General features: G+C 32.4%; 2 protein-coding genes and 2 non-coding genes across 7 annotated transcripts; all 4 read left to right on the top strand.

Moving 5' to 3' along the window:
- Positions 1–650: 650 nt before the first annotated feature.
- On the top strand, positions 651–5,466 carry LOC100799499 (tubby-like F-box protein 8). Of its 3 annotated transcripts, XM_014765782.3 has the most exons (6): positions 722–800; positions 1,224–1,282; positions 1,841–2,292; positions 2,425–2,512; positions 3,565–3,697; positions 4,443–5,466. In XM_014765782.3, the coding sequence occupies exons 3-6, from the start codon at positions 1,951–1,953 to the stop codon at positions 5,152–5,154; spliced, it is 1,275 nt and encodes a 424-aa protein (XP_014621268.1). In that variant the 5' UTR covers positions 722–800; positions 1,224–1,282; positions 1,841–1,950; the 3' UTR covers positions 5,155–5,466. The 3 variants fall into 3 exon arrangements, with proteins under 3 accessions (XP_003518598.1, XP_006574801.1, XP_014621268.1); XM_003518550.4 differs by lacking the exon at positions 1,224–1,282 and having other exon boundaries at positions 651–800; XM_006574738.4 differs by lacking the exon at positions 1,224–1,282 and having other exon boundaries at positions 654–800; positions 1,938–2,292.
- A 7,111-nt stretch (positions 5,467–12,577) lies between these two features.
- LOC113000991 (small nucleolar RNA snoR118) lies at positions 12,578–12,668 on the top strand. Its single transcript, XR_003266298.1, has one exon. It is a non-coding gene; the product is annotated as a small nucleolar RNA snoR118 (small nucleolar RNA).
- Positions 12,669–15,237: 2,569 nt separating this feature from the next.
- On the top strand, positions 15,238–15,322 carry LOC113000990 (small nucleolar RNA snoR118). Its single transcript, XR_003266297.1, has one exon. It is a non-coding gene; the product is annotated as a small nucleolar RNA snoR118 (small nucleolar RNA).
- A 1,905-nt stretch (positions 15,323–17,227) lies between these two features.
- On the top strand, positions 17,228–25,262 carry LOC100798984 (uncharacterized). 2 transcript variants are annotated; one of them, XM_003518549.4, is made up of 13 exons: positions 17,232–17,473; positions 17,556–17,621; positions 18,344–18,409; positions 18,507–18,582; positions 18,699–18,776; positions 19,210–19,307; positions 19,735–19,808; positions 20,372–20,459; positions 21,173–21,330; positions 21,519–21,561; positions 22,427–22,492; positions 23,055–23,132; positions 24,822–25,262. In XM_003518549.4, exons 1-13 carry the CDS (start codon positions 17,375–17,377, stop codon positions 24,897–24,899), a joined length of 1,068 nt encoding a protein of 355 aa, XP_003518597.1. In that variant the 5' UTR covers positions 17,232–17,374; the 3' UTR covers positions 24,900–25,262. The 2 variants fall into 2 exon arrangements, with proteins under 2 accessions (XP_014621262.1, XP_003518597.1); XM_014765776.2 differs by lacking the exon at positions 24,822–25,262 and having other exon boundaries at positions 17,228–17,473; positions 23,016–23,109.
- The last annotated feature ends 1,850 nt before the right edge of the window (positions 25,263–27,112 follow it).

Here is a 27,112-nt window from a genome sequence, read left to right as displayed (position 1 = left end):
ATATACATGAGAATCTTAAAATAAAATTACTATTCATTCACATTTATTATTCTTGCCAAAACCTTACTTGACTGTCATAATATATTTTTCTTCCTTTTTTAGGACAAATCAATCAAATATTAGACAAGTGCACCTATCAAAAGAGTGCATAACAAAGAATATAATCTTCTTTAAGCAGGAACATAAACTAATCATGATACTAAAAATTAATTTTATAGAGAACCCAAAGATCAAACTTCACTGGAATATTTCAAGATTTTTTTTCACTGAAACCAAATATTCTAATTAAAAATAAATAAAAAAGACATATTTTAATCGCGTCCATATCGTAACTTCCCTGCGTCTCTCCGCGTTGTATTCCATTTCCTCTAAACACACCGTTACTCGGGTAACGTAGTTTGGACTTCGGTCGGAGTCGGATACCACTAGATAAAAGTCAACTGTCAAGGGTTAAACCGTAATTTCATGTCCACAGCAAAAAAACGTCTCCACCAAGTAGGTGCTAACTTTAATTAGCTTATTTAATTTAATTCAGGTTTATTTCAATTTTAAAATTCCCGATTGGGTAATTAATAACTAATTAAGCCAGCTTTTATGGTTATGTTATCTATAACAATTAATAATATAATTAATGTAATTCATAATAATTATTAATAATAGTTGAAGTAGTTTGTTTCTTGGTGGGATTTAATAAATGCAGTGAGTGCGTGTCTTTCGGAGTTAGATGTTTGTGTCACAGACACAGAAAGGGAACGAGAAAACACAGAGAGAAACAAAACATTGCTTCTTTGAACTTGATGGTGAGTTTCTTCTTCTTCTCTGATCATCCCTCTTTTTTTTTCTTGAATGCTAAATTTCTAGTCTTTTGCAATTGATGCCCCTTTTTGTTATTGCAGTCCTTGTTGTTTGCTTCTTCTTCTTTTTCTTTGCCTTTTCCATTTCTTTTTCTTAACTTTAATTGGAGTGTTGACCTGTAATTTTCTTGGTCTACTGAACAGTTTCTCAAGTTTGCTCTTCTGGGTTCTCTTATTAGCTTCTGAAAGTTTCCATTTCTCCTTTTATAAGTCTTGAGTTTCAGTCGAATTTTCATTTGGGGTTTAATTTGGTATCTTTTGTGAGTTTTTTTTACATGACTTGTCAATTCTGTGGTACATGAATTGATTTTCTTTATGAAAATTTGTTTTCTGGTTTTACTATTATTATTATTATTATGTTCTGCACAGATCTCTTGTAATTAGGGTGGACAGAAAGCCTTATTTCTCACTGAAGTTTGGTAATTGAGGTTTGTTATGTGAACTACTAGCTATTTAATGTCTTGTTTTCTGCTTTGTGTGGTTGTGTTTGCTCCTGTGCGTGTGAGAGGCTTTCTTAGAGGTTCAGGAATTTTTCTTTACATGTTTTATAACATAAATAGATATGTTAGGCTTATTACTTTATGACTAATGATGCTCTAGTTTCACTTTTGACTTCTTTTTTCTTAAATTTTTGTATCCCTTTGTGGGGGAAAGGTAGGCTGGTTTATAGAAGCATAAATTTTTTGTAAGATACTAAGATTTTCTGATTAAAATTTGTTGCTCTCTTGAGAAGTTAGATTTAGGGAGTTCAACTGTTGGAGTCTTGGAGATAATGTTTTAAAATGATTCTGACAAAAGTCTGTAATTTTAGGCCGCTTTAGACTTTAGGTTCATGTGAGGCTTTCTTTTATGAGAATCTCTCTGTTTTGTGTTTTTTTTTTTCCTTTTCCCTGTTTGTGCTTTTCCCTATCTATGTTCTGATACTTTTATTTCTTAATAACTAAGCATTGAAGCTGGATTTAAATTAAAGTTTTGTTGATTTGCAGCTCTTTGCACTGCTAATACTTGTGAGTTGTGATATCTTGATTAGAGGAATGTTTTCCATTAAGTGGAGTTATTCACATTAAACTCTTGGGCTGTTAGTGCATTGTAGCAAATGTCCTTCCGCAGTATTGTTCGTGATGTAAGGGATGGGTTTGGAAGCTTATCAAGGAGGAGTTTTGATGTAAGGATTTCTGGTGGGGGCAAGTTGAATAGTTTGGTCCATGAGGCGCATGAACGCCAGCTAGTTATACAGAACAGCAGGTGGGCTAGCCTTCCGCCTGAGCTTCTTTGTGATGTTATTAAAAGATTGGAAGAAAGTGAGAGTACATGGCCTGCTCGTAAGCATGTGGTTGCATGTGCTGCTGTGTGCAAGTCCTGGAGAGAAATGTGCAAAGAAATTGTTACCAGTCCTGAGTTCTGTGGGAAGATTACTTTCCCTGTCTCCCTGAAGCAGGTGAGACTTTCATTATCTTCTATCCTGTGTTCAAGATATATTTTAGAGAACTGGTCCATGCATGAGAGATATAAATTTTGTACTAGAATGCATGATCATGTTTTGATTTTTTTATTGACTCTTGTTTTACAGCCTGGTTCAAGGGATGGAACCATCCAGTGTTTCATCAAGAGAGACAAATCTAATCTGACATACCACCTATTCCTTTGTCTTAGTCCTGGTAAGCACAGTTTTTTTGACACCCACATGAGTTGTTGCCTTTTTCGTGATTGATTTGAATTTATTTTTTATGTAATTTAATAGCTGATGGCATGTAATGTATGATCTGATTTACTTATTTCCATAATTACCTAATCTGATTTGTCATTCAATGTGGAAGATTTTGTGCTCCCTTGATTTGTTATTTTACTTAATAGCACATGACCCTTCATGTACTTTTGGGGAAATGGAGAGCTCAATGGTATTATCTTATGCTTGAAAACTTTATTCTCATTCAAGATTTGTGAACCAACCAAATCTGTTTTTCAATCTAAGGTTAGCTCATCCTGCAAACTTTGGTGGCATCATTCTAGATTACAAGATCACGAGATTATTAGTTTATTAATGTAAATGTTGATGAATGCAAATCTACTAAAAATATATGATTTTGTGCCCCCACAAACTAGATCTTGCCAAGACTTTCCTTGTCATACTGATAATTTTTTATTCTATTTCATCTAAACTGAATTATTGTTTGTACAATTGAGCTACCTAGAGATTGTTTTCTACACTTTACAATGGCCAAGTTCTTTGCTATGGCCTACTTCTCTATTTACTTTGTTCATTTATTAAAATTAGCAAGCTATGGGATTGCAAGTTTAAGCCCCTTCTTACTTCCTACTTACAAGCTGTTTTATCTTCCTTTTTAACTACATTAAGACAGTAATAAGTGTTAACATGCTGATTAAGATGCTTACTCCTTTGTGCATGCTTGAGTCAGCTTTGTTGAGTTGAGGTTAACTGGAAACCAAGAATCATGAGCAAATAGTTTGTGATCCTTTTTTCTATCCTACTTCAACAATAAATAGATTACCTTCTTTTTTCTTCTAATTTTTAGTGAATTGATTTAATTATTTACTATATTGACTACTAAAACAACACAGTTCTATTTTTTGAACCTACAAATTGCATTGTTGTTACCTTCTATAGCCTATAAATGTACATTGAGAATTTTTTTGGACTTAGTTGTCATTGTCTCTGGGACATGTTCTGAATTCATGACTGTTCATGCAGCATTGCTAGTTGAAAATGGAAAGTTTCTTCTTTCTGCAAAACGGACCAGAAGAACTACATGCACAGAGTATATTATATCAATGGATGCAGATAACATATCAAGATCTAATAGCACTTACATTGGAAAACTGAGGTATATTCCCTTTGGATTCTAGTTTATCACAGCGTGCATTTTGTGTGATCAATCATGGTTTTACTGATATCTGTTCTAAATGATGTGGAGAACTATATGTTTTAATGTATTTTTTCTGAAAAGTTTATTCTTGAAAATGAAAATCTACCCCCCCCCCCCCCCCTTCCAAAAAAACAAATAAGTTATGCTCCCACATTACATTGCCCTTCAATGAGCTTGATATTTTGATATATATTTAAATTTATCCAATTGTGTCATGTCTGCATCTCCTCTATGATCTCAACATATGTAACATATATGCAGCTCCAACAAAAGGTCTAAGTTGGTGTTTTGTTTACAAGTTACTAGAACTAAGCAGCAGCATTTAACTTTAACAAAGTTTGGTATGTTAAGTAAAAGCTATTATTTGCTAAGCCTCTCTCTTGACTGCATCTATGATCTATAATTACTGTAATTGAAAATTTCTATTGTTGTATTTCCACTTTGAAAACACATCAATGATTTTCAAGTATTAATGCCCTTGGTTATTTCTTGACTTTTCTCCAATTATGTCTAATGTCTGTTCTTCGTTTAATTCTGAAATGATAATAGTTTTCATCCATGTCTTTCCTTTTTACTTTTCTGGATGTGTGTATGGTTTGTAATTTCTAATACCATTATTTCCCCCTATTAATGTTCAAGAAATCACTGTCTGCATTTTTCTGGCAATATAAACTTATTCTGTATCAATCTCCCCTCATTTCAGGTCAAATTTTCTTGGCACCAAGTTTATAATTTATGATACACAGCCTCCCTATAACAATGCTCAGCTGTCTCCTCCAGGCCGAAGCCGTAGGTTTTATTCAAAAAAAGTTTCTCCAAAGGTCCCTAGTGGCAGCTACAATATTGCCCAGATCACCTATGAGTTGAATGTCCTTGGTACTAGGGGCCCGCGCAGAATGAACTGCACCATGCACTCGATCCCTATGTCAGCCCTTGAGCCTGGTTGCACTGTCCCGGGCCAGCCAGAGCTCCTTCCCCGCTCCCTCGAAGATTCCTTCCGGAGCATATCCTTTGCTAGATCGATTGACAACTCAACCGAGTTCAGCAGCTCCAGGTTCTCGGACATATTTGTGGCGGGCAACGAAGAGGAGCAGGGAAAGGGTAGGCCTTTAGTTCTCAAGAACAAATCTCCAAGATGGCATGAGCAGCTGCAGTGTTGGTGCCTGAACTTTAGAGGAAGGGTGACTGTTGCCTCCGTCAAGAATTTCCAGCTGATTGCTGCGACGCAGCCACCTGCAGCCGGTGCTCCTACACCGTCATCGCAGCCAGCGCAGTCTGATCATGACAAGATTATTCTTCAGTTTGGCAAGGTTGGCAAGGATATATTTACTATGGACTATAGATATCCCCTATCTGCATTTCAGGCTTTTGCCATTTGCTTGACTAGTTTTGACACAAAACTAGCTTGTGAATAGTGACAATGAGAGGTGTGGTACAAAGACAATAGGATTCTATCTCCATTTATTTATTCACTGGGAGGTGAAGCTGCATGGAGTCATTTTACACCAGAGTATAACTGTAAAGGACAGAACAACCTGTGCTCAATGTAATTTTTCTTATATGCTTTTCCTTTTCTTCTCTGCAGCAAACTATCTATGTGTTGCTTCCCTGCAGTGTAATGGGCTTCTTCCTATGGTAGGCTCTCCTGAACCAAAAAACACATTAGTATATTTTGGTACTTCATTATTTTAATTCATGAATATAAATTTCTCATTAAGATTTAAGCATGCAGCAGTTATTTACAAATTCATAACTTTCATGGTAAAGTTTGGAGTAGATAATTCAAATTATAATTCGAGGAGTTGATCCAGGAAAATTGCGGTGACTGCAATGAATAATATAGTTAGGGAGTAAAATGACTGATTTGAATGAATTTCGAGTTAGATTATAATGTATATAGATTTTTAAAAATTATTAATCTATTTATGTTTCACCATTCTCTCTATATAGTTAGAATCCAGCTAAAGCTATCCAGAATCTCACTAAATCCTGCTTCATAGATTGCACGGAGCCGAGCCATTTTAACCAATGGATTTTTTTATTTTTATATATATAAAAAAGTAGTTCATTATCAACCATCCTACAATTAAAATAATCCAGCTAGCCAATAATGGATGATCTTTTACACAATGTGTGGAGGAGGAGCAATAACATAGTGGTGTATTTGATTTCTCATTTTGTTTCTCGTTCTATATATAGGACAAAGTATTCTGTGAATGGAAAAGGCAGGGGTGGGCTAGCCTATCTTTTAGGGGGCTAAATATTAAGATCAAAATGTATTTTTAAAATTGACATGTTAAACTTAATCACCAAAAGGTTTATAATGATTAATACTAAACTAAAACAAAATAAATAAATAAATAAATAAATAAATAAATAAATAAATAAATAAATAAATAACTACAATAGTAATTCTGGATAATTGAATTCGACAATGCTTTGTGCTGTCAATAATTGACCTTGTTTTAAAACCATTAGTAATGACAACTGAATTATTTATTTGTAAGAAATTTGTCATCCATTCTTGTTTCAGGATCTTGTCATGAGAATTTTCATTGCTAAAAGTGCTCTCACACTCACTGTAGCTGTAAAAATATTAGTGGGAACGAACAAACAAATAGCAATGGGGGAGAAAAAGGAATAGGATCTAAGGGATGAATAAAAAGAAAAATGAATGAAAAGACAATGGCATTCCTTTTCATTACAACTGAAGTTACAAGACGCAAGAAATGGGACCAACGGGATAAAAGAAAAGGAAAAAGGAGCCACTTCTTTGTGATAACTAACAGATCCCTATTTACTAGTTTCTTTCTCCTTTTAATTCATTTGTTTCCTTTGGTCAACACTAGTTTCTCCTAAGGGTGTGGTTGGATTGATGAAAGAGGAGGGAATTAAAAGGGTGGAATGGATGGGATAAATTTTTCATTGTTTGGTTTAAGCAGAGATAATGGAAGGAAATGAGACCAAATCTATTTCGTTCTATTACTTATTCTTATTTTTCTTCCTCTCCAATTAGGGTGCACACGATAGAATGAAACTTTCTAAATGGTAATTATCATATTGATCTTATAAGTAAACCATAGCCTCTCTTATCATTTTATTCTTTTTGCCTTTTCTTCTTCCTCTTCTATCTCATGTATAATTTTCTTTAATCTTTTATAAAATTTTCTTCCATCTTCTTATTCTTGTATCTTCTATAAAATTTTCTTGTATCTTCTTTTTTTCTTATAGGCCCTTCTTTCTTTTTTATCTTCATAAAACTTTCTTCTATATTATCATTCCAATAACATCACGCTTTCATTTTCTTTCACTCCTTTGTTGTTAGCATGCTTGTTCTCCCGTCAAATTACGTTTTGGGGATCATATTATTCATATATACTTGCTCATTCTTATTTTCCATAACTTTCTGCTACTAGTGTAACACTATTATGTGACGTGGCAAAATAGAAGAATGTGATTAGTTGCATGTGTAAAAATGACAGTGTTTGGGTGTTAATCTCTTTTATACACTTTGATGTAGATTGGAGCCGTGAAAAGTAGGAATTTGGATGAGGATTTGCACAAAAAAGAGCTGAAATAAATTTGATGGGAATGAGAATAGGGCCAGCGCAGTCAACTTCGGGCCACTATCATCAATATGAGGCTGGGCTTTGGACCCAGAAAAAGGCTGGGTCGGAGTAAATTCATTTTTGTTAGATTATGTGGGCCAATTCGTTGAACTTGGTTTCTATTGCTGGTTGATGTAAAAGTTTATTTTAAAATATTAATACCTCAACAAGAAAATTTAATCATTTAACGGGATAGATAAAAAAATTAGATTATTTCTTATGTATAATAAAAGATAATTAGAATGTCAGTTTTATTTGAGTAAATTTGCTAAAAAGTGGTTTAAATATGAAGTTAGTTTGGTGGAACTTATGTTCCTCGGTTTTGGAAATATGCTCATTTATTTTCTCTATATCTACTTACCTTAAAATATAGATTTTCAAATTAATAAAAAATGTTAATAAAGTATTAGAAAATAGTTTGTAATCGTGATTTTGGCTACAACATCAAAGTTTTTGAAGTGTCTATGACCATAATTGCACTCATATCAACCACATTTATATGCAATTTCTTGCAATGTCAAAAAATGCAATGAAACCAAAATTACAATGACAATTTAAAACCTTACATGTTAACAATAGGTAAACTGGTTGTTCACAACTCACAATGGTGTTAGTTTAGGTTTATGGCTGCTTTGTGCATGGGACAGTCTAATCACTAATAAGTGATGCCAACAAAGACGAAGTGAATCATGCATAGTGATCATGAGCATTATAGCAATATGAGGAGAGGACTAATCTTGTTGGTCACTTTTAGTAGCAATGGTAGGTAACTGCTTTCAGATTTGGTATGGTGGTGGCTCTTTGTTCGTATAGCACAGCCATAAAATCGTGTGGAATTTGTGGTGGTATTAACTAGTTGATTTCGGAAAAATATCATGAAAGTTTATACTAAATAAATATTTTTTAAACCCATTACTTTTAACATTAACTTAAAAGTAGTTTTTAAAATGAAAATAAATAGATAAAATCTAGCAACATAAGATAAGTTCCCTTAAGATCTGTATGTTTTTCATAATATTGTAAAGGGTTTACTGTGTTTTTTCATGTCTGATATTTTTCAGATTTATGCTTTTAGTTGCTAATCTAATAACTGAAAACTTTTTCTATTACCACTTTTAGTTCATGTTATATAATAACGTTAACTATTATGACTAACAATGATGTTGATAGCTCGGTAACATATTATGTCATCAAGAAATTATGTAGTTTTTTTAATTGTTTTTTTAATATTTTATCATTTAATCTGTTGTTAACTGTTACCAGCATATAAGAGATTTAAAATACAGTTTACCTCAAACAAATTACATGTGACACTTGCACTATATTTCTTAATAACATGACAAGATTCAAGATTCTAAAGTGATGATTACGTCATTAATTAATATTGTTATTTACTAAGACTAAAAGTAATAACACGAGAAAAAATTGAGAAACCTTAATGAGCCAACATTTAGATTGTAGACTAAAAGTATAAATTCAAAATTAAGGATAAAAATACAGTAAATCTTTTTGTAAAAAAGTCATAAAAAATCTCATTTGATTGACTTTAAAAAATATTGTAAAACTCTTTTACTTTAATTTTTTTCAATATTTTTTCTTTAGCATTAAAAACTAAAACCAATAAAATTTCATAGAGTTGAAAAATAATGTGAAAAAATATAAAGCTAGATATAAAATTGAATAACCCTTAAAATTTTAGCAATTAAAGTAAATGTTTACTCCTTTATGAAAAGAAAAAAAGTAGCCGGCTACTACACCACCGAACATTGGAGTCTTTTTCTTGTCACAAAATAACAGAGAACAAGGGCAATTAACAGGGACAGAGAGATATGGAGCAGGTTAACATGCAAACAATTTGTGCCAAAATAACATATATTATATTATTAGGTTAAAACAATAATAGGTACAGTATTAAAAAAATGTTATGGACTTAATTATAGTTTGTCATTTTTAAAAAAAAAAAATCAATAAACACAAAACTGTGGGAGCCCTGTAGTAGAATTGTCTGAGTAAGAAAACAACAGTGAAAGTTACCATACAAAACCAGTATTTGTCAAGTTATTTGTGGAGTGTGTGGAATTGGGACCAAGGGGTCATAATTACTTCACAGATATTTTTGGTTGGGAACTTGGGATCGCTTTCGGTCACGAGACCATAAAGTTGTCGAGATTTTCCCAACATATATACGCTATTCCACACAAACAGGAAGAGGTTCACGCAAAGCACATGGCCAGATAAAAAGGCAAACTCAACTATTCAGAATCTTTAGACATAACACAAGTTATCTAATTGGAATGGATTGGTTCCATGTCAAATTTGAGGATTTTGGCCAAAAAAATTAATTAATGCTAGCTAAATCATCTTAGTTACTAACGAACTTTCTAATAAAAAATCATGGAATTTCTTCTTATGCTTCTCCCTTGTGCATAGATTTTGTTTTTCAACTCTCACTATTCTTATATTTTGAAAATTAAAGTTTACTTCTCGAGATAATGAAATCTATTTAAGAAATTGTAATATATTTTATTTTATTTTCTTTGTGAATATAGATGAAAACAGTTTCAAACTCTATGGTGAAGAGTGGACCTCCCCAATTATAAAAATTCAGAGATAAAGCTGAAGCATATGCAACAAAGTAAGAACAGACAATTGAGAGCTAGAAAGGGGCATAGAATTTAACACATTAAAAAGTTAATTATAGCTAGACTCACTACACCAATATATATTTATAATATATAGTAGTAATTAATTTGAGTCAGTGACCTAATTATATATACTTACAATATGATATATATGTTGTGAAACATATATTGGGGTGGCAGATAGATCAAGGTATAGTTGATCCATGACAGACTTACGAGAAGTGAGCACTGCTGCTTCATCCAACCATATGAGTGCTACTCATGGTGCCTCTTGTTGCACTTGATCTGAGTGCACAAGATTTTGGTGCCTCGCATGGTTATGGAACCTTGAAGAAGAAAATGATGAAGGGCTTCCCCCAACAACAGTTTGGTGTCAGAAAAGATGGAGAGTTGTTTGTCAGAAGTATGTTGTGGTCTACAAGGTAGTGGAGTTACAGCTAGAGGAGTCGAGGAGAAAAAGCATAATATGCACTCATTTCTTCTCTCCATCTCTCTCTATTTCTCTCTCACTAATGTGAATACTCTCTTGCATGATATTAAAATAGTTCCTTTCTTTGGACATGAAAAATAAATTATGGCAAAAATAGTTTAGCTTGTTTGGTTACAGGTTTGGAGGTGATTTTCCATGTTTTTTTATTTAATTTTTTAAGAAGTTAATAACTATAATTTTGATGTTTCAAACATGATAATTTTCTTCTCATGTATCAACTTTTTTCATCATTTGATTTCACATCAGAATCATAAAATATAATATATAATGAACATTGAAACTACACAAAGTAGTTTTTATATTGATGCCAGACTTCAAGGGAATTTTAACATGCTGTTATTTTCTATCTCTTCTTTTTTATTAATTATTTATTACTGTATCTATTACGTCTGTTTGTTTCAGTTATTTTATCTTATTATACCTGCATTTTATGCTTATCTCCTTCCTTTTTAGTTTTTATATAAGAAAAGTCATAATAAGAATTTGTTATGAACACTGTGCCTGGACACGTGCTTTGCAATTCCAGTCGTTTAAACTTTAAAGTACTACTTGGCGTGTAACAGTGGGAAACATTGATCTCTTACTTTTTTGCTTTAATAATATTAATTATAGCCTTTACTTGTTAGTAGTTTAGAAAGTAAACAAAACAAACAAAGCAGCATGTTTTTTAAAAGAAAAATGCTAGAGTAAAACCATAGAATCTTTTGCAAGGTGATGAAGCGTTCGGCCTAATAAATGATGACGTTGTTCCTAAGTATATTAATATTATTGTTAAGTATGAACTTTGCACCACTTGGAACAACTTCAAAAAAAAATTATCATTTATGTATCATAGTCCTGAAAATACATTTTTGAAATAGACATATGCTATTTCAGAAAGAAATTTTCTAAATGAAAAAAAAAAGGAATTCTAAGGGGTGTATCCCTTTAAGGAAAAAAATGATATAATGAGTAATTAAAATATAAAAAAGAGGGATGATGGTGTACTTAGCAACAATTGGTATGTAAATAGTAAGTAATCTATTATTTTAATAAGTCACACAAGAACTACTTGACCGGCCCAAAGATATATTAAAGCCCACGCTAGCAAAATAAGGTCCAAATCAGCAAATTCCTTAGTTTTTTTTTTCCCCACTACGCATGCTCAGTTGCTTACATTCACACCAAACCAGATCAATTGTCTAATGCAGTTTCTTCTTCCCCTCGCAGTCGCAGTATTCGAATCCCAAACCCTATTTTCCCTTCCGTTTTTCCATTCACACTTTTTATATTTATGCTCATCTACTTATCTCTTCTTCTTCTTTGTGTTTATACTCGTTTACTGATTATTGTATAATTTGAGCTTTTTTTTCTTATTGCATTATCATCAATATCTTCGTTATTCCTTGGTGAATTGTATTCGCGTTTCTCGTTCTTTTGACAAATGTCTGCGATCTAAATGTTTGGCCCTCTGTGTAGTGTCATGTTTTGAGCAACTTGCATTTGCTTTGTATTCTATTCATTGTCATGTTTTTTTATATATATATTTATTTATTGAAGGGACTCTAATATGCATTTTCCCTTTGTATTCAACTGCAAAAATTATAAGCTAGAATTAGAAAGATTTACTCTGAAAATAAAGTTCAATGGTGATAGTTGTAGCAAATTGCTCGTTATGTTGCCCAATGATGTACAAATAGATTGTTGAACTGCTTAACAGGGTTTCGTTCATAACTCCATCTGAATCTCTTTCTCTCTCTCTCTCTCTCTCTCTCTCTCTCTCTCTCTATATATATATATATATATATATATATATATATATATATATATATATATATATATATATATATCTGTGTGTGTGTGTGTATTTACCTATCTATCTATATCTTTTTCTTTGCGTGTCTGAGCAATGCTAGCTAGACTTTCTTATCTGGAAGATGCATGATGGTTGTGAATGAAACCAGTGGCCAAAGCCGTAGATGATTTTGTATTAAGCTATGAGATCTGAGGGCTCTGTATTTTGTTGTATTTAAATTTTAAATTCTCTACTTCAATCTTTCTTTCTTTTTTTTAAATTTTATTTTTTGGCTTTGCTGGTTTTTTTTCTTCATATTTATTGAATTATGATGCTTGCACTTGGCTCTGAGCAGTTTTAACTTTTAACTACACTTTTGATGGAAATGCACAGCCTATAAAGCTATGTCTGACTACCCACAACATAAAAAGAGGGACTGATTGGTAAATTCGTTGGTTCTCATTGCATATTGTGCAATTCCCTCCAAATCGCAATTTGTTATTCTTTGCTGTTGATTAAAAATCTCTAATTTTCTCATTTTCTTCTATCCACTGTGCTGCCTTTTTAACTTTTTGTCTCACTTTGTTGTCTTTTATATATATTGTTTTGGGAATTGTTTTCTAATAGATATGGTACTAATGGGCTTTCTTGCTTAATTAGTCTTTGGTGTGGTTTCTTTTAGCATCTGTTTTGTGATTAAATTTTATGTCCTTTGTGTGACATGATGCTCTCAGATTCGTTTAAGCGTCTTTTTATTCAGGAAATCATTTATGTATAGTATATAGCCCTTCCTTGTTCACAACTTTAAATTGATTTCTGAGAATCGTGACTCAGAAAAAAATTTATCTGAAAATAAGCATTGATAATGATAGTTGGAGCTATTTGTCTGCAATCCTGCCCAATGATCAATTTCTTTATTGTGATCTTATCCCCATGACGCTTGCTTTGATTTGTTAAGGTGGGATTGCATTGGACAAGGTTATGAAATCCTAGTCTTTATTGCTCGTATAATTGGAAATTTGGAAATCCTGGAATAAAAGAATCTCTTGAACTATATTGTATTCACCGTTAAGGATTATGTTGTTTGGAAATTACAATGCTATGTGCAGTTGAGTTTTGCTCTAAATATGTAATTTATGAATGCTTAATAACTAATGTTGTGATTTTCACATTTTTCTTTAAATAGATGGTCAATTTTTGCTCATTGAAGTGTATATAGGAAAAATTACAGTAAGCTGTCCTTGTGCTATCTGTTGCTGCCCAATGATGGATTTATAGACTATTGAGTGAGTGGCTACCTAGTTTTCTTTATAACCGGACCTGTATCATTGCATCTCTCTCTCTCTCTGTCTCAATTTGTGTGTGCCTGTGTGTGGGTGTGCGCGTGTGCATATGTATGTATATATAGATGGTTCAAGAAGACTGTAAAAGAAATCAGTGTCAATAGCTGCAGATGATTTGATTCATATTTAGCTATGAGATCTGAGGGCTCTGCAATTTTCTTAGGGCAGTATAAGTTGATCCACTGATCTTTGCATTTTAGTTTGTATTTTCTTGCCTTTGTAGTGAGTGTATGAGGAATAGTGGGAAGCAACAGTTACAGAGTTATGCTCTCTGCATGAATTAACTTTAATTTTGGATAATTAAATATCTCATAATCTTTCTAACTTGTTAAAGGAGTAATCTGTTTTATAAAATAATTTTAAAATGTTTTTGAAAAGAAAAGGAAAAATGTTTGTTTGAATTATCGTAAGACTATTTAACTTTCTCACATGTATTTCTCTTATATATATATATATATAAATTGTTAACGGGATTAATAGATGAATACTGTTGGAGAATTCACTATTGTTAACTTTGGATGTGGGCCTTTGAGGAAGTTGCTATGGTGAACATAATCTTCAGGTTGTTTCTGGCGTAAAGGTTTTATTTAAGGCATTAACTGTGCTTTTTTTTTCTGTAGAATAAATTGTTTAATTTTTATAAAGTCCCACCTAAATGCTAAATACATAATATTAATGTAAATTATAGAAACCAATTTTTTTTAGATACAATTAAAAAAACCAATATAAAAGCACGACGATATGAGTAAATAATGAAAAAAATCCACGTATTCAAGAATTATAAAAACGTAAATATTTGTCTGGATTAAGTTAGTGATTATTATATGAATATTTAAAAGAATTATGTGCGTGTATCTTTTAATTTTTATTATTCAAATTATATGAATATTTAAAAGAATTATGTGCGTGTATCTTTTAATTTTTATTATTCAAGTTTGGTTTAATAGTTTGTATTTAATTAATTAATTATTTTTAACAATGAGTAAAGGTCCTAGGCTACTTGATCGGCCCAAAGATAAAAGCCCATCGGTGAGTACATTGGTTTGCACTGAAACACACTATATATGCTCACCTCTCACCGAACCAAGTCAAACCCTAACGCCATTTCTTTTTATCTGTTTACTTCTTTTTCGTATTCTTTGTGTTGAACCTTGTTTTCTGTTTGTTGCGGATTTTTCTGTATCTTGCATCCTTCAAATGGTCTTAGTAACTTGTAAATGTTCGATTCTTTTTTATTTTATTTAATTTCAATGGAGTAAATCTTATATCTGAAAGAAATTTTACTCTGCAAAATGAAATTTAGTATTTGATAATTAAAGCAAACTGCTTGTATTTTACCCAGTGATGCACAATTATATTGTTGAGCAGCTACACGGTTTCGTTCACAACCCGATCTGCATCTCTCTCTCTCTCTACTTGTGTGTGTGTGTGTGTAGGAATGCTAGGCATCACACTTTCAATTGGAGGGTGCGTGAAGGTTATGAATGAAACCAGTGACATCAGCTTTTTATGATTTCATTTTAAGCTATGAGATCTGAGGGATTTCTATTTTCTTGTCTTTGAATTCCGTACTTCAATTTTTTCTTTCTTTTTTATGTTGATTTGTTTATTGTTGGATCTGTTGATTTTTTCTCATGTTTGGTGAATGATGACATGCACTGGGCTCTGAGCAGTTTTAACTGCCCTTTTGATGGAAATGCACAGCCTAGAAAGCTATGTCTGACTACCCACAACATAAAAGAGGGACTTATTGGTAAATTCATTGGTTCCTGGTGTTGCATATTGTTTACGTTGTTTCTAACCGCTGGCTTAAAGAGTTTCGATGTAAAATCATATTTTTTCTTATTGTTGGGCAAAGAGAGCTCCCTCAGAATTTCTTAATGCTCGTCCATGTTGCATATTGCTTTTTATTTTCTTTTTACATATGTATGATGAATGTTAAGCCATTCTCATGTGCCATGATGTTCTGAGCAATTGTGTTTTTCTCTTGTTGCATTACTTGTATTCTATCTGTTTTGCTTTTATTTTTGCAGAGCCTCTTGTATACATTCCTCTTTGTTTTCAACTGCAAAATTATATCTGAATCTTAGTGATAATTGAAGCAAATTGCTCGTTACTTTGCCCAATGATGCACAAATAGATTGTTGAGCAGCTACATGGTATCTATCATAACCTGAAGTGCACCTTTCTCTCTCTGTCTCCCTGTCTCTCTCTCCCTCTCTCTCAATATACCTCTTTTCCTCTGTGTGTGTGTGTGTGTGTGTGTTTGTGTGCGTGTGCTTTGCGAAGCAAAGCTAGCAAACCCTGATCTGGAAGGTGCAATAAGGTTATGAATGAAACCAGTGACTAAAGCTGTAGATGATTGTTTTAAGCTATGAGATCTGAGGGCTTCAAATTCTCTTTTTCCTTCCATATTTCATCCTTGTGCCTCTACTTTCTTGTTTTTAAATTATGTACCTCAATGTTTCTTTATGTTGATTTGTTTATTGTTGGTTGTGTTCAGTGACTGAAGTTTCATTTTAGAATTCTTTTACTGGTGCATGCTACTATTTAATTCTGTTGATACCAGATTATGCTAGATTGGATGACCCTGCTGGAGTGCAGATAGTGATCATCCTCCTGTTCAGTCATTATTGGCCTAGCATATCATCACCTATTTTTCATTGATTGTAGGAAATGTGAAATTTGAGATATTCAGTCATTTCAGTGTAATATTCTGGGTTATGCCTACTGCCTAAGGGTTGCTTGTGATCAAATGTCGATTCTATAGATATTTTCAATTTATTCTGCGTTTGTAATCAATGAGATGTTTGTGGGAAGAAACGATAGACTTGTGTCCTCGGCATGAAATAATAACGCTTCAATTCTGTATTCTCTATCTTGATAATAGTATAACTTGATTTGTAAATTATTTATTATGGAAAGAAAGTACTTTGGTAAAAATAACTTAAATTTGTTTATATTAACGAAGTGTAAATCAAATTATTAATAGCAAATCTTACTTAAATGTAAAAAAAAAATGCGCAAGGAAAACAACTTCATGAGTGGTTAATAATAATTAACTTATATTCTATCATGTCCATTATGGAATAGTGTTATATTCAGGGAGATACTCCTTAACAAAAAGTTGTTTTGGGTTGGATTTGACCATAAAATTTTATTAATACACTTGAATTAACCATAAAATTTCGTACAGCATGGGAGTATATATTTTTTTTATTCAAATTTATAAGCTAATATAAAAATAATAAAACAAAAGTAAAAATACATAAAAAAAAATTTTTATATTTAGGTTTAAATAACTTCTTTGATACTTATCATAAAACAAGGAATGTTTTGGTTATGATTGCTAAGCTTTGTTTTTGCTTGATTTTGACCGTGGACAAAATTTTATTTTTAAAAAAGGCAGTTGCTCTGAAAATGACAAGATTTGTTCACATATCATTTTGTTATTCACATCATCAATTAATAGAAGCAGACTATTGGCGAGTAATAAAATTAAACATAAAGATGAGATACTAAAATTGAAAAAAATTATAATTTAGTTATAAAAATAAAAATAGTCTATGTTAGGGATAGCAAAAGTTATTTAAGCATTTTCCCTGATTTAATTTGGTAATATAAGGTTAACTTGCATGTAAATTTTGCTTTCAAAGACAAAGCAAAGAGGTAGCAGGGCGTCCGAATTCATTAATCTCTAAAGTCTCGAGTCTGAAACTAAAGACAACCAAGTGTTAGTGTTACACACACAGACACAGCATCCAATATCCATCGAGAGATGTTGGAGGCGAAGTGTCTGAAGAAAGCAGTGGTTCCTTCCACTCTGATTGAGGACCCTTCTCCTGGAAGCCTTCAGTGCACACGTCTTGCTCTCCGTGTACCCTTCTCTTCTATCTCTTCTTCTCATTCTTTACTTTTTTTTCTGCTACTCAATATCAATCACTCTAACCTTTTCTCAGGTTTGCGAGGACCCAAGTTCTTGTTTTGTCTACATAGCCTCCGGTCCCCACATTTATAAGCTCCACGTATGCACACTTCTTCATTTTTTTTTCTTTCCTCTGCTCTAGACATTTTCGGCCAAATGCCACTTAGTTGGAAAGGAAACCATTAACAGAAAAAATAATGTTTTAAAATGCATCCAAGTCGATTTGGTGTGGCTTGTGAGACTTGGGATGGAGTAGTAAAATTCTTGGTGTTTGTTAGTTATGCCCTGTTTAGATGAACTTCTGAATAAACACTTACAATACCATAGAAGAATATAAAATACTAAAATAGAATAAGTTTCTCGCCAAGTTAAAATTAGCTTATGCACCGGTGAGGGCATGGATTAACAGACATGGGTTGTTCCAGTTTAATTAGTAGTGGTCTCGAGTTCAAGCCAAGTAGTTGCTTTAAATATTTAGAGAGTTTTGTTGTCCAGTGATTCTACTCGGCTTGAACAAGATCAACGAAGATACTTGTGATCTTATACGAGGAAAATTAGCTTATGCAGTAACCAATTTATAGAAGTTCTCTCATTTAACTTCTTCAAATGCTAATTTGAACTTATGCATAAGATTATTTTAACTTATGTCATACATTTAATTTATTTTACCTTGCTATTTTCTTATCCAAACAAACTTTAGTAAAATTGGTTGTGCTGATGTAAAACTCTAAATATCACTTTGCTGGTTTATTGAGTTTTCATTGGCCACTTTTAATCCTACAAATGGTCGTTTTACTTAACTATTGTTTTATTACTCTGTAGATTGCTCTGGGAGAATCTTCAGTCAGCGAAGGAAAAGATAGCCTATTGATACCTGAACACACTGAGGTATATACTATAATCTTGTAAAGAAAATCTACTTGCTTTATCTTTGCTTATGTTTACTTATCAATTTAGTTAATTTGCATTTGATGGTCTATTGTAGATTATTGCCTCTTCGTTACTCAACCGATGCCCTCATCGTTCAGAAATTCAGAGTATTGCTCTTGCTGAGGTGGAGGGTATGTGATTTTTGCATCATGATCATTTCTTTAATATTTTGTTTTGCCACAATGTGTCTTCCATCCAAATTTGCATGGATATAGCAATTCTATATTTTAACTTGCCGTGTTTTTAGGCTGTGGCTATATATTGCTGGGAAGTGTGGATTCACATGGTCATCTCATTGTGTCTAAACTAGATGCGTCTGGTGAAGGTATTTTTTTCTCTTTTACATTAACCATTCTGGCTTTCCTTGTATTGAGAATTAAATTTAACATCTGAAGAAATGACAAGAGATCCTTCTTAAAAAATTAAAATACATCTGAAGAAAACATGAATGATCAATGGGAATGACCAAATGAGTTTGTGAACCAAATCGCCATAGACATATACTTGCCAAATTCCAAAGACAATGTTCTTAGAAATCAACCTGCCAAGACCCAAACCTCCCTCCTTCTTAGGACAACAGTTCACCCCCCAACTCACCTAGTGATCATATCTCATATCAGTAGAACCAGACAAAACCTATTTTGTCAAATTAATTTTGGCTGTTTGCATTTCCCTTCTGAGATTTTATATTCATCTTTTAACTGTTATCACTGAGTCACTAACTTAGTTTAGTTGGACACATTTCTGCTAATCTGCAGATGTTGACAAGCTAACATATTCTGCATTGCCTCATGATAATGGTATCGGGGAAGGAAGTTGGTCAGGACTCTGCTTTTGCCCAAATCAATGGTCTATGGTAAGTTCTTTTGTATCATTAATGATGGTTTCATATGCAGAATATTTTTTAGAAAAATCTTAAAGTACTTCTTGAACTCCAAAAAAAGGGAAGTTTTACAGTGAGAAAACTGTATAGACACCTAGAATAATTTTTTGCTATACTTTGGTTTAAATCTCTTGATAATGCACTGTTGATATTATTAAACAAGCACAGTGTAAATCCTACTTTTAAATTTTTGGTCCTATTGTCATAAGAAAATCAATAGCACAGAAATATAAGCCGTGGCAGTGATCAGAACTTTAATTTGGCAAGCTTCCTAAAAAATTAATAGGTTGGTTGGTGTTTCTAGTTAAGGGACTTCATTGTCAACTTAAAAAATGATCTATGACTACTTCATACCTGTATATGGGTTTTGCTAATTGTGTCGAGTTGTTCCTTTATCCAGACAGTTGTTGCTCGTAGCTTTTGCAAAAGCATTGATGTTTATGATCAAGACATCCACATTCGCTCATTACGACCGTAAGTGATTTTTATTCTGTGTTTTCATGTCTAATTCCGTGCAAGTAAAATAAGTATTTTCTCTGTCATTCATTCTTATTCTAACTCCTTCCATGTGATTGATGTAATATTGATGACATGCACCTCTAAAACATATGATACACTTGAGAAGAGACCAGGAAAAGATTTAGTAAAGGTTTCTGTGAATTGCTTGAGTTTGTATACTCAACAAGCTTCCTTGCTATTTATATGCTTAAAATAATAATAAATGTATTTTACATTAAGAACAATAATAAAAAGTTGAACTATTTCCTATGACTCAGTCTTTCCAATGATACGCTAGTCACTATAAGCCATATGCACCAAGCTTGCAACGAAAATATTGACTACAAATTCCTCTTTAGACTTTCTGAACTAATAGATTCAGTGACAACATAGAAAGAATTTTCTCAAACAAAATGGTAATCTATTTCAAGATGGCAATCTTGATTTTGACAACTATGCCAAGGAATACTGTCTGACAAATGTTTTTATCTGTTCATATTTCTTTTTGAGTATTTCTCTTAGTTAATCTTTCCTTTCAGGCTTTGGTACCCTACTTCGTTAAACTTCTTGCAAAATGGAGTCAATGGAAATCAAAGTCCTACCTTAGCTATTACGGAAGGAAGCCAGGTAAATTTGTTGACTAATGGTTTCTTCAATGTTTTTATATGTTGCAAATTATAAATCATGGAATGGACACCCCATTTTGGTGTTATGTTCACGCATTAGACACATGTTTGGCATGACAAACTGACAACATGTGTTGAGTGTTGACATAGCAGGACATGGCTCGGACTTTAGTACTTGAAAAAAAACGGAGTTTGGTTCCATTTTAAACTTTTAAGCAATTTAAAATAATCAAAGGAGAAAATAAGGCATGAGTGCTTTAGTCATGTACCATTTTCATTTCACTCAACCTTTTCATTTTATTTTGGTACATGCAGACGCACACACATAATTGTGTTCTATATTTTTTTAGAACTGAATTTCACTCAACCTTTTCATTTTATTTTGGCACACTTAGGCATATACACATATCAGTGTTCTATATTTTTTAGAATAGTGTCTCAGTGTTTCAAAGCGAGCCTTGACTCAATGGTAAGGTTTTTGCTTTGTGACTTGGAAGTCATGAGTTCAAATCTTGGAAATAACATCTTTGTTTGTGGGGGTAAGACTGCATGTATCTACCCTCCTAGAACCCACTTGGTGGGCCTCTCCTTTTTACTGTATCTGTTTCCATGTGTCAATGTTTGTGCTTCATGGTTTATAATGAGTTCTGCCTTATGCTTTACATATATAATTTTGTATATATTTTAGAGCATCAACTGTTAATATAATTGCAGCTGACAACGTGGGACTTGAGAATGAAAGAAAATGGTGGTTGTGTACATCGGATTTGTGGCAGCCCTGGCGATATCTTTTATGCTGTTTGCAGTTCTTCCAATGGTAATGTTGCTGTGGGTGGAGCTGATCGTACTGTGACTATTTATGATCCTCGCAGGTTAGCTTCTGTTTTGATTTCAGAACAAAACTAACAATAAATTGGCATGTCATTATAGTCTGTGACTGTGTCAGTAACATTTAACCAACATAAATATTGTATAGAAGTTATGACAACTGTTCCTTTCTTTTTTTAAACTTTTTACATTGCCCTTGTTAATCTTGGCCTGTAAATATATTTTGATATAGATGGTCGGCATTGTCTAGATTGGTGCACTGTTCAAAATATGAGGTCAGTTTAATACTTTGCCTCAATCTCTCTCAACAATTTTGTTTACCACTTTCAAAGAATGTTTCTTAATGAATATCGTAGGCTTGATTTTGCAGTATTTTTTATAAGTAGCTATTTGATTTACTAAACTAATCTGATTCTTCAATTTGTGTATTTAATTTATTTTCTAAGACAAATTATCATCTTAATTTTAGATATAACAAGTTCAAGTCTGATAATATATCAAATGATGTGCATGCACCTTTGAATTCATTCATTCTGTGTATTGACCGCATTTTTTATTATCCCCTTTATGTTTAGCTTCATAGGATACACAGTAGTCAACTAAATCATGAATTAGTGTAATTTATGTATTTGTTTTCATATTACTGTATATTCAGTTTCCTGTGTGTAGTTGAAACACATTTTACACCAAATTATGATTCTCTTTTCTCTACTTCAATTGTGCACTCAAAATTGTTCTATGACATAGGGCAATCAATTTCAAGTTAAGATTAATTAAAATAGATGATGTTATCCAATGCCAATTGCTAGTTAATCAATGTCTTATTCTTTTTCACATCATTTGAGCTCTAGATTTTCTTTGATCTACTAGAAAAGGAAATGGAATACTAAGGGTCTATTAGGCTTGAGAAAATGTTTTTTTTACTTTCATTATCTATATTTTTACAAATAATTACAAAAATGCTTCCTTGTTTCATCTTATTTCTTATACAAATTTGTAGAGGAACAGGGAAAATAACCAAAATCTTGTGTGATTCATATAGTTGACCTCACTTGGTGGGATAAGACTAATGTTTTCATGTGTTACTTGCTGTATTATTGCTGCCATAGATTACTCTAATTGTTTTCGTTAGTACTGCAGATAACAGGACTGGCTTTCTCAACAATTGACCCTGACTGTATCTATATTCAAGGGGTTGATTATGAGGTAATTCTTTTCATCTTTTAACCAATGTTTTATCTTGTACTTGGACATACTTAGGACTTGTTTGAATTAGCTTATGTTAAAAGCATTTTTTAGAAGTGGCATTTGAGCCAGAGGCTTCAGACATGGCAATCAAAAATGAACATTTTGCATTTACTGTGTCAATTGTTTTTTTCTTTCTTACTAGCATTCGAACTGGTGCCATATGAAATTGTCATACAACAATTGCCATACACACTAGGAATGCCAGTTACTGTGTCAATTGTATTAGACTACTTGGTGCAGAAATGACATAGCAACTCACCAAGTGAGCATTTTCTGAATGGCTTTTGTTAATGTGTCCTTTAGGGAACATGCTAAGGAATAAAAAAAATAGAAATTACTAAAATGAAAAGTACAAGTATTTAATACCTTAAATTAAAAATTCAATACTTTCTTAAGTAATTAAGATGAGTAATGAATGCTTTTTTTTTATTCCTTAACAAAACCATATTTTGGATTATACTTTTAGTTCATATCCATGCAGATGCTCATAATGCTCTTCAATTTGGAGTAACCAATGCAGGTCTTTTGTGGACAATGGAAAGAGAACAACAAAATATTTTCATTTAGAGGAGACTCAAATTGGCTTGGCTTTAGTAAGGTCTGCGTATAGCCTGTTTATGATTTGTCACTTCACTCAACTGTGGTTTCTAACTGAAATCTAAATGTTGTTTTTGGATCTGCTTTCACATGATATTTTCAAAATTATCTTAACACTCTTTTCCATTTAAATGAAATTTACTCTATCTTCTTTTTTTGTAACTTAATTTGTGCAATTACTTCCTATGCATCGATAAGGGTATATTTCTACAGCTTAGTGTTGTTTATATTTTTTGAACTTCTAGCATCACCTATATTAGTTGTGTATGGTCATCACTAACCACAGTTATTTTTATTTCAGATTAAAAATCAACTAAAATTATACTTAAGAACTGTAAAACCAATTCTTATGTCTTTTTATTTTTTAAGGAGAGCTGTTCTTTGACATGATATTGAAGTCTTTTTCTTAGATGAATGGAATTAATCAAAGTCCTGAATGCTTTCACTTGGCTTTGATATCATGGCAATGAACAACTCTCCTGATTCCTGAATGCTTAGTTGTTCTTTGACATGATATCATCAAAGCCAATGTAATTAAGCATTCAGGAGTTCAATCCTCAGTTCCTTACTAATTCCATTCAGGAGCCCATGCATTGTCAACACTTAAAACAAATGGCTCTTGCATGAATGGGTGTTTTAGAGAGCTCGTGTCTGCACCTAATGACTTAAACTTTAGGAGAGTTGGTCATTGATGGTATTATATATTAGATGAGAAAAACTGAATGTCCATGCAATCAAACTAAGCACAGCACAACCACCACATGGTGGTAAACCCACGTCTTATTCTACTATAAGCTATTCAAGATTATGTCTAAGACAAATATGAGCTTGGAACATCTTAAGATATGTGTGCGTAGATAGTAAGATGTCCACATCTGTGCTTAACAAATACCATGTTGGGTTTCATACTGAGACATTCTTTTGTTGAATCATTAAAAAATGGAGATCCCTCAAAGATTGTGGTTCTTTCTTAACTTAAATTTTTTTAGGCTAAATTACTAATTTAGTCCCTCTATTTAATTAGTTTAATTTGATCCCTTAATTTTTTAAAATTGATGCAATGTTACCCTTTTTGTCAGCACATTAAAATTTCTAACAAAGGTATCCTATGTGGTGATTGATACATGCCATTTTTCTTTATCGTTCCACATATACATGAAGCTAACACGGTTTCCTGCAATTGAATAGAGGGCAACATTGCATCAATTTTGAAAATTAAGGAACCAAATTAAACTAATTAAATAAATAAAGAGACCAAATTAATGATTTAGCCAATTTTTTACTATGAGATATAAATGATAGTAAGGGTGGATCTGACATTAGGGGACGTAGCTTGAATCTTTTTGCACGAGCACCCTTCTCTGTTAAATGACAGGGTTAAACCTTGGTAGAATTGTTATATAATTGAAGTGTTATGAGTAAAAATGAGGGTAAAATGGTAAATTGAAAGAGGGGAGTAAAAATTAGCAATGGATGTAAACATGCATGATGTCTAGAATATTGCTGTTTTTTACTTATCCATTCCATCTTAGTTGAGTTTCACCTTTGTAGTTCTGCCAAGCACATAAATAATGTAGGCTAGATTCTATTTTCTTCTTCTGGAGCTTTTTCTCTATCTTATCTTTAAACACTTACTGGCTTTTACTTATGTGAAATATTACTTCTAATACTATTGTATGTTACATCTCAGTGCTCCGACAAAGATGTTTTGGCTGGATGGTGTGATTCAGGCAGCATATTTATAGCTGATGTTGCAAGTGCAAGTTGATAAAGTGGTGTCTGTCCAGTAATTTCCCCATCTCTGTAGAAAATTGTCACCTCAATGTATGTAACCATGGTTGAGTTTCATGTTTGAAGGGAAAAAGAAAAGTGGTGGATTTATTATGATTAAACTTCATATGCAGTACATGTTATAATGCATTTCTAACCACAGAATGTGACTTAAGATTACGGAATGCATTATTTTTGTGCACTGTATTGATTTTGTGATGTTCATTTTAAGTTCCTATTTTGACAAATTAATTATTGAAATATCAAGGCTAATTGTATGGTTTACAAAGAAGGCCATTAATGTGCTATATGGCACAGAACATGAGCATATGATCATTCAATGAGCAGATAGTACTTTTAAGATTCTTAGCTTTTCTTAGCTTTCCCTTATATATTTGTACTTTGCTAAATTTCTAGTATCTTGTCATACCTTAATATCATGATGTTGATAATGTTACCGCGTATGATGGAGGCTCTCTTTCAATATATCTTTATTGTCTCCCATGCTTTGAATCCTTTGGAAAAGAACGCTTACATTATTTTGGATTGCCATGGTCGGTGAGATTCCATATTTTAGGCTTTCATTTTACTGTTCTTTGTTATTTTTCTCTTTATGATTATTATTATACTCGAGCCATAACATATCAGTACCAGAAAGCTCATTGCTAAGCGAAAGTATGAGATAGGGTCATTATAGACAACTTTATCCTTAAATATATAAATTATTATTATACTCAAGCTAAGCTAAGAAATTTAAGACCCTGGAGTGCAAATTGAAGTCTCTGATTTGGGTGCTTGAGTGGTTCAACGCCGGGAATCTCTTGTCTAGGGGACAAGCAAGAGAAGGGTCCTTATTTAGACCCTCTTTTGGTAAAGCAACTAACCAACGACCTATTAAAACCCTAATAAAAAAATAAACTACACCATAGACCAATCAAATATCACCTGATCCCGGCATCGCCCCCACTTTATCTTATGGCCAGAAAGTGCATTAAATGAAAAAAAGTTATGAAGCTAACATCCAAAAAATTGCCACCGACTTTAACTATTTTGGATTTGAGTTTGAGGGTTATGTTTAGGTGCATGTACATCTATCATGGAACTCATCATTTTAATTAGTGTTTTTGATGGTAGTTCATACATGGGACTCATAACGCAAAATAAAATAAAAATGATAAGAAAACATCAGATTGAGATTCTATGTTAGTTTTTGTCATGATACAAAAAACAAAAGGCGCACTAGTTATAGGAAAAATTATTAGTACTGTAAATAAATAAATAAAAAAATCATTCTACTACTATTTATGCTAGTTTTATTAATCTTCTATGATTTATCTTTAGATGATATTATTATGTTAGTTACGTGATAAGATGATCGAAATCTAATAAGGGGCGTTCTTTGTCCCACCCAAATACTAAATTATGCAAACTTGAGATAAATGAATAGAGCTTCAAATTGTCAAGCTTTATTCGTATAAATGAACTAATTTAATATTTTAAACCTCCATTGCGGAAATTTTGTGCGAAATTGAGTCCCAACAAAATGAACGATATGGCTCTGTCATAACCTCAATAATAAAGACAATGACTATTTTGGTTTTTCATCATCGTAGAGAAGACTAGCGCAATTGTATGTGACGAGGACAACATTGTCTTTTCAAGGAGAACTTCTTTTGTGCGGTGCAATTGGACTGAGCTAAGTAAAAGTTTGACCTCATCTACACACACATGGGAAACGAACAAGTCCATTCCAAAAACAATTATTGCTCCATATATTGATAAGTTTAAATATAAATTATTTTTTAAAGAGAGTTTAAATATAAATTGTATAAAGGTGTATTTGAAATTCAACCTGGATACAATACAATACAATTATTTTTCCTCTGCAAAGTATGATCGTGTCGTAGGGGTACAGACGCACACGTAATATGTTGCATATTATGCATTTCTCGAACATGCTATTTTTTTTTCTTTTCAGTATTTGTAATAAACAAATACTCTTCTAGAAGAAGCTATTTTTCACTTGAAAAGTCACGTACGACCGTGGAGACATTTTATAATTAGGGGTATGTTATGGTTAAGGGGAAAAATTGAAAGGAAAAGAAAAAAAAGTTATATGATTTGGTAGGAAGGAAAATGAAAAAAAAAAAAGTTGAAACTAGTATTTCTCTTGTTTAATAACGTAGAAAATAAAAGAAAAAAGTATACAAA

The sequence above is a fragment of the Glycine max genome, chromosome 2 (assembly GCF_000004515.6).
Source record: "Glycine max cultivar Williams 82 chromosome 2, Glycine_max_v4.0, whole genome shotgun sequence".
Lineage (NCBI taxonomy): Eukaryota > Viridiplantae > Streptophyta > Magnoliopsida > Fabales > Fabaceae > Glycine > Glycine max.
The sequence above is the reverse complement of the archived record's forward strand: the minus strand, read 5'-3'. Positions and strand labels throughout refer to the sequence as shown.

Coding starts and splice junctions, on each gene's coding strand:
- LOC100799499 (XM_003518550.4), top strand. CDS start 1,951: ATGTCCTTCCGCAGTATTGTTCGTGATGTAAGGGATGGGTTTGGAAGC. Junction 2,293..2,424: donor TCCCTGTCTCCCTGAAGCAG/GTGAGACTTTCA, acceptor CTTGTTTTACAG/CCTGGTTCAAGGGATGGAAC. Junction 2,513..3,564: donor ATTCCTTTGTCTTAGTCCTG/GTAAGCACAGTT, acceptor CTGTTCATGCAG/CATTGCTAGTTGAAAATGGA.
- LOC100798984 (XM_003518549.4), top strand. CDS start 17,375: ATGTTGGAGGCGAAGTGTCTGAAGAAAGCAGTGGTTCCTTCCACTCTG. Junction 18,777..19,209: donor ACTAGATGCGTCTGGTGAAG/GTATTTTTTTCT, acceptor GCTAATCTGCAG/ATGTTGACAAGCTAACATAT. Junction 21,562..22,426: donor TGCACTGTTCAAAATATGAG/GTCAGTTTAATA, acceptor TTAGTACTGCAG/ATAACAGGACTGGCTTTCTC.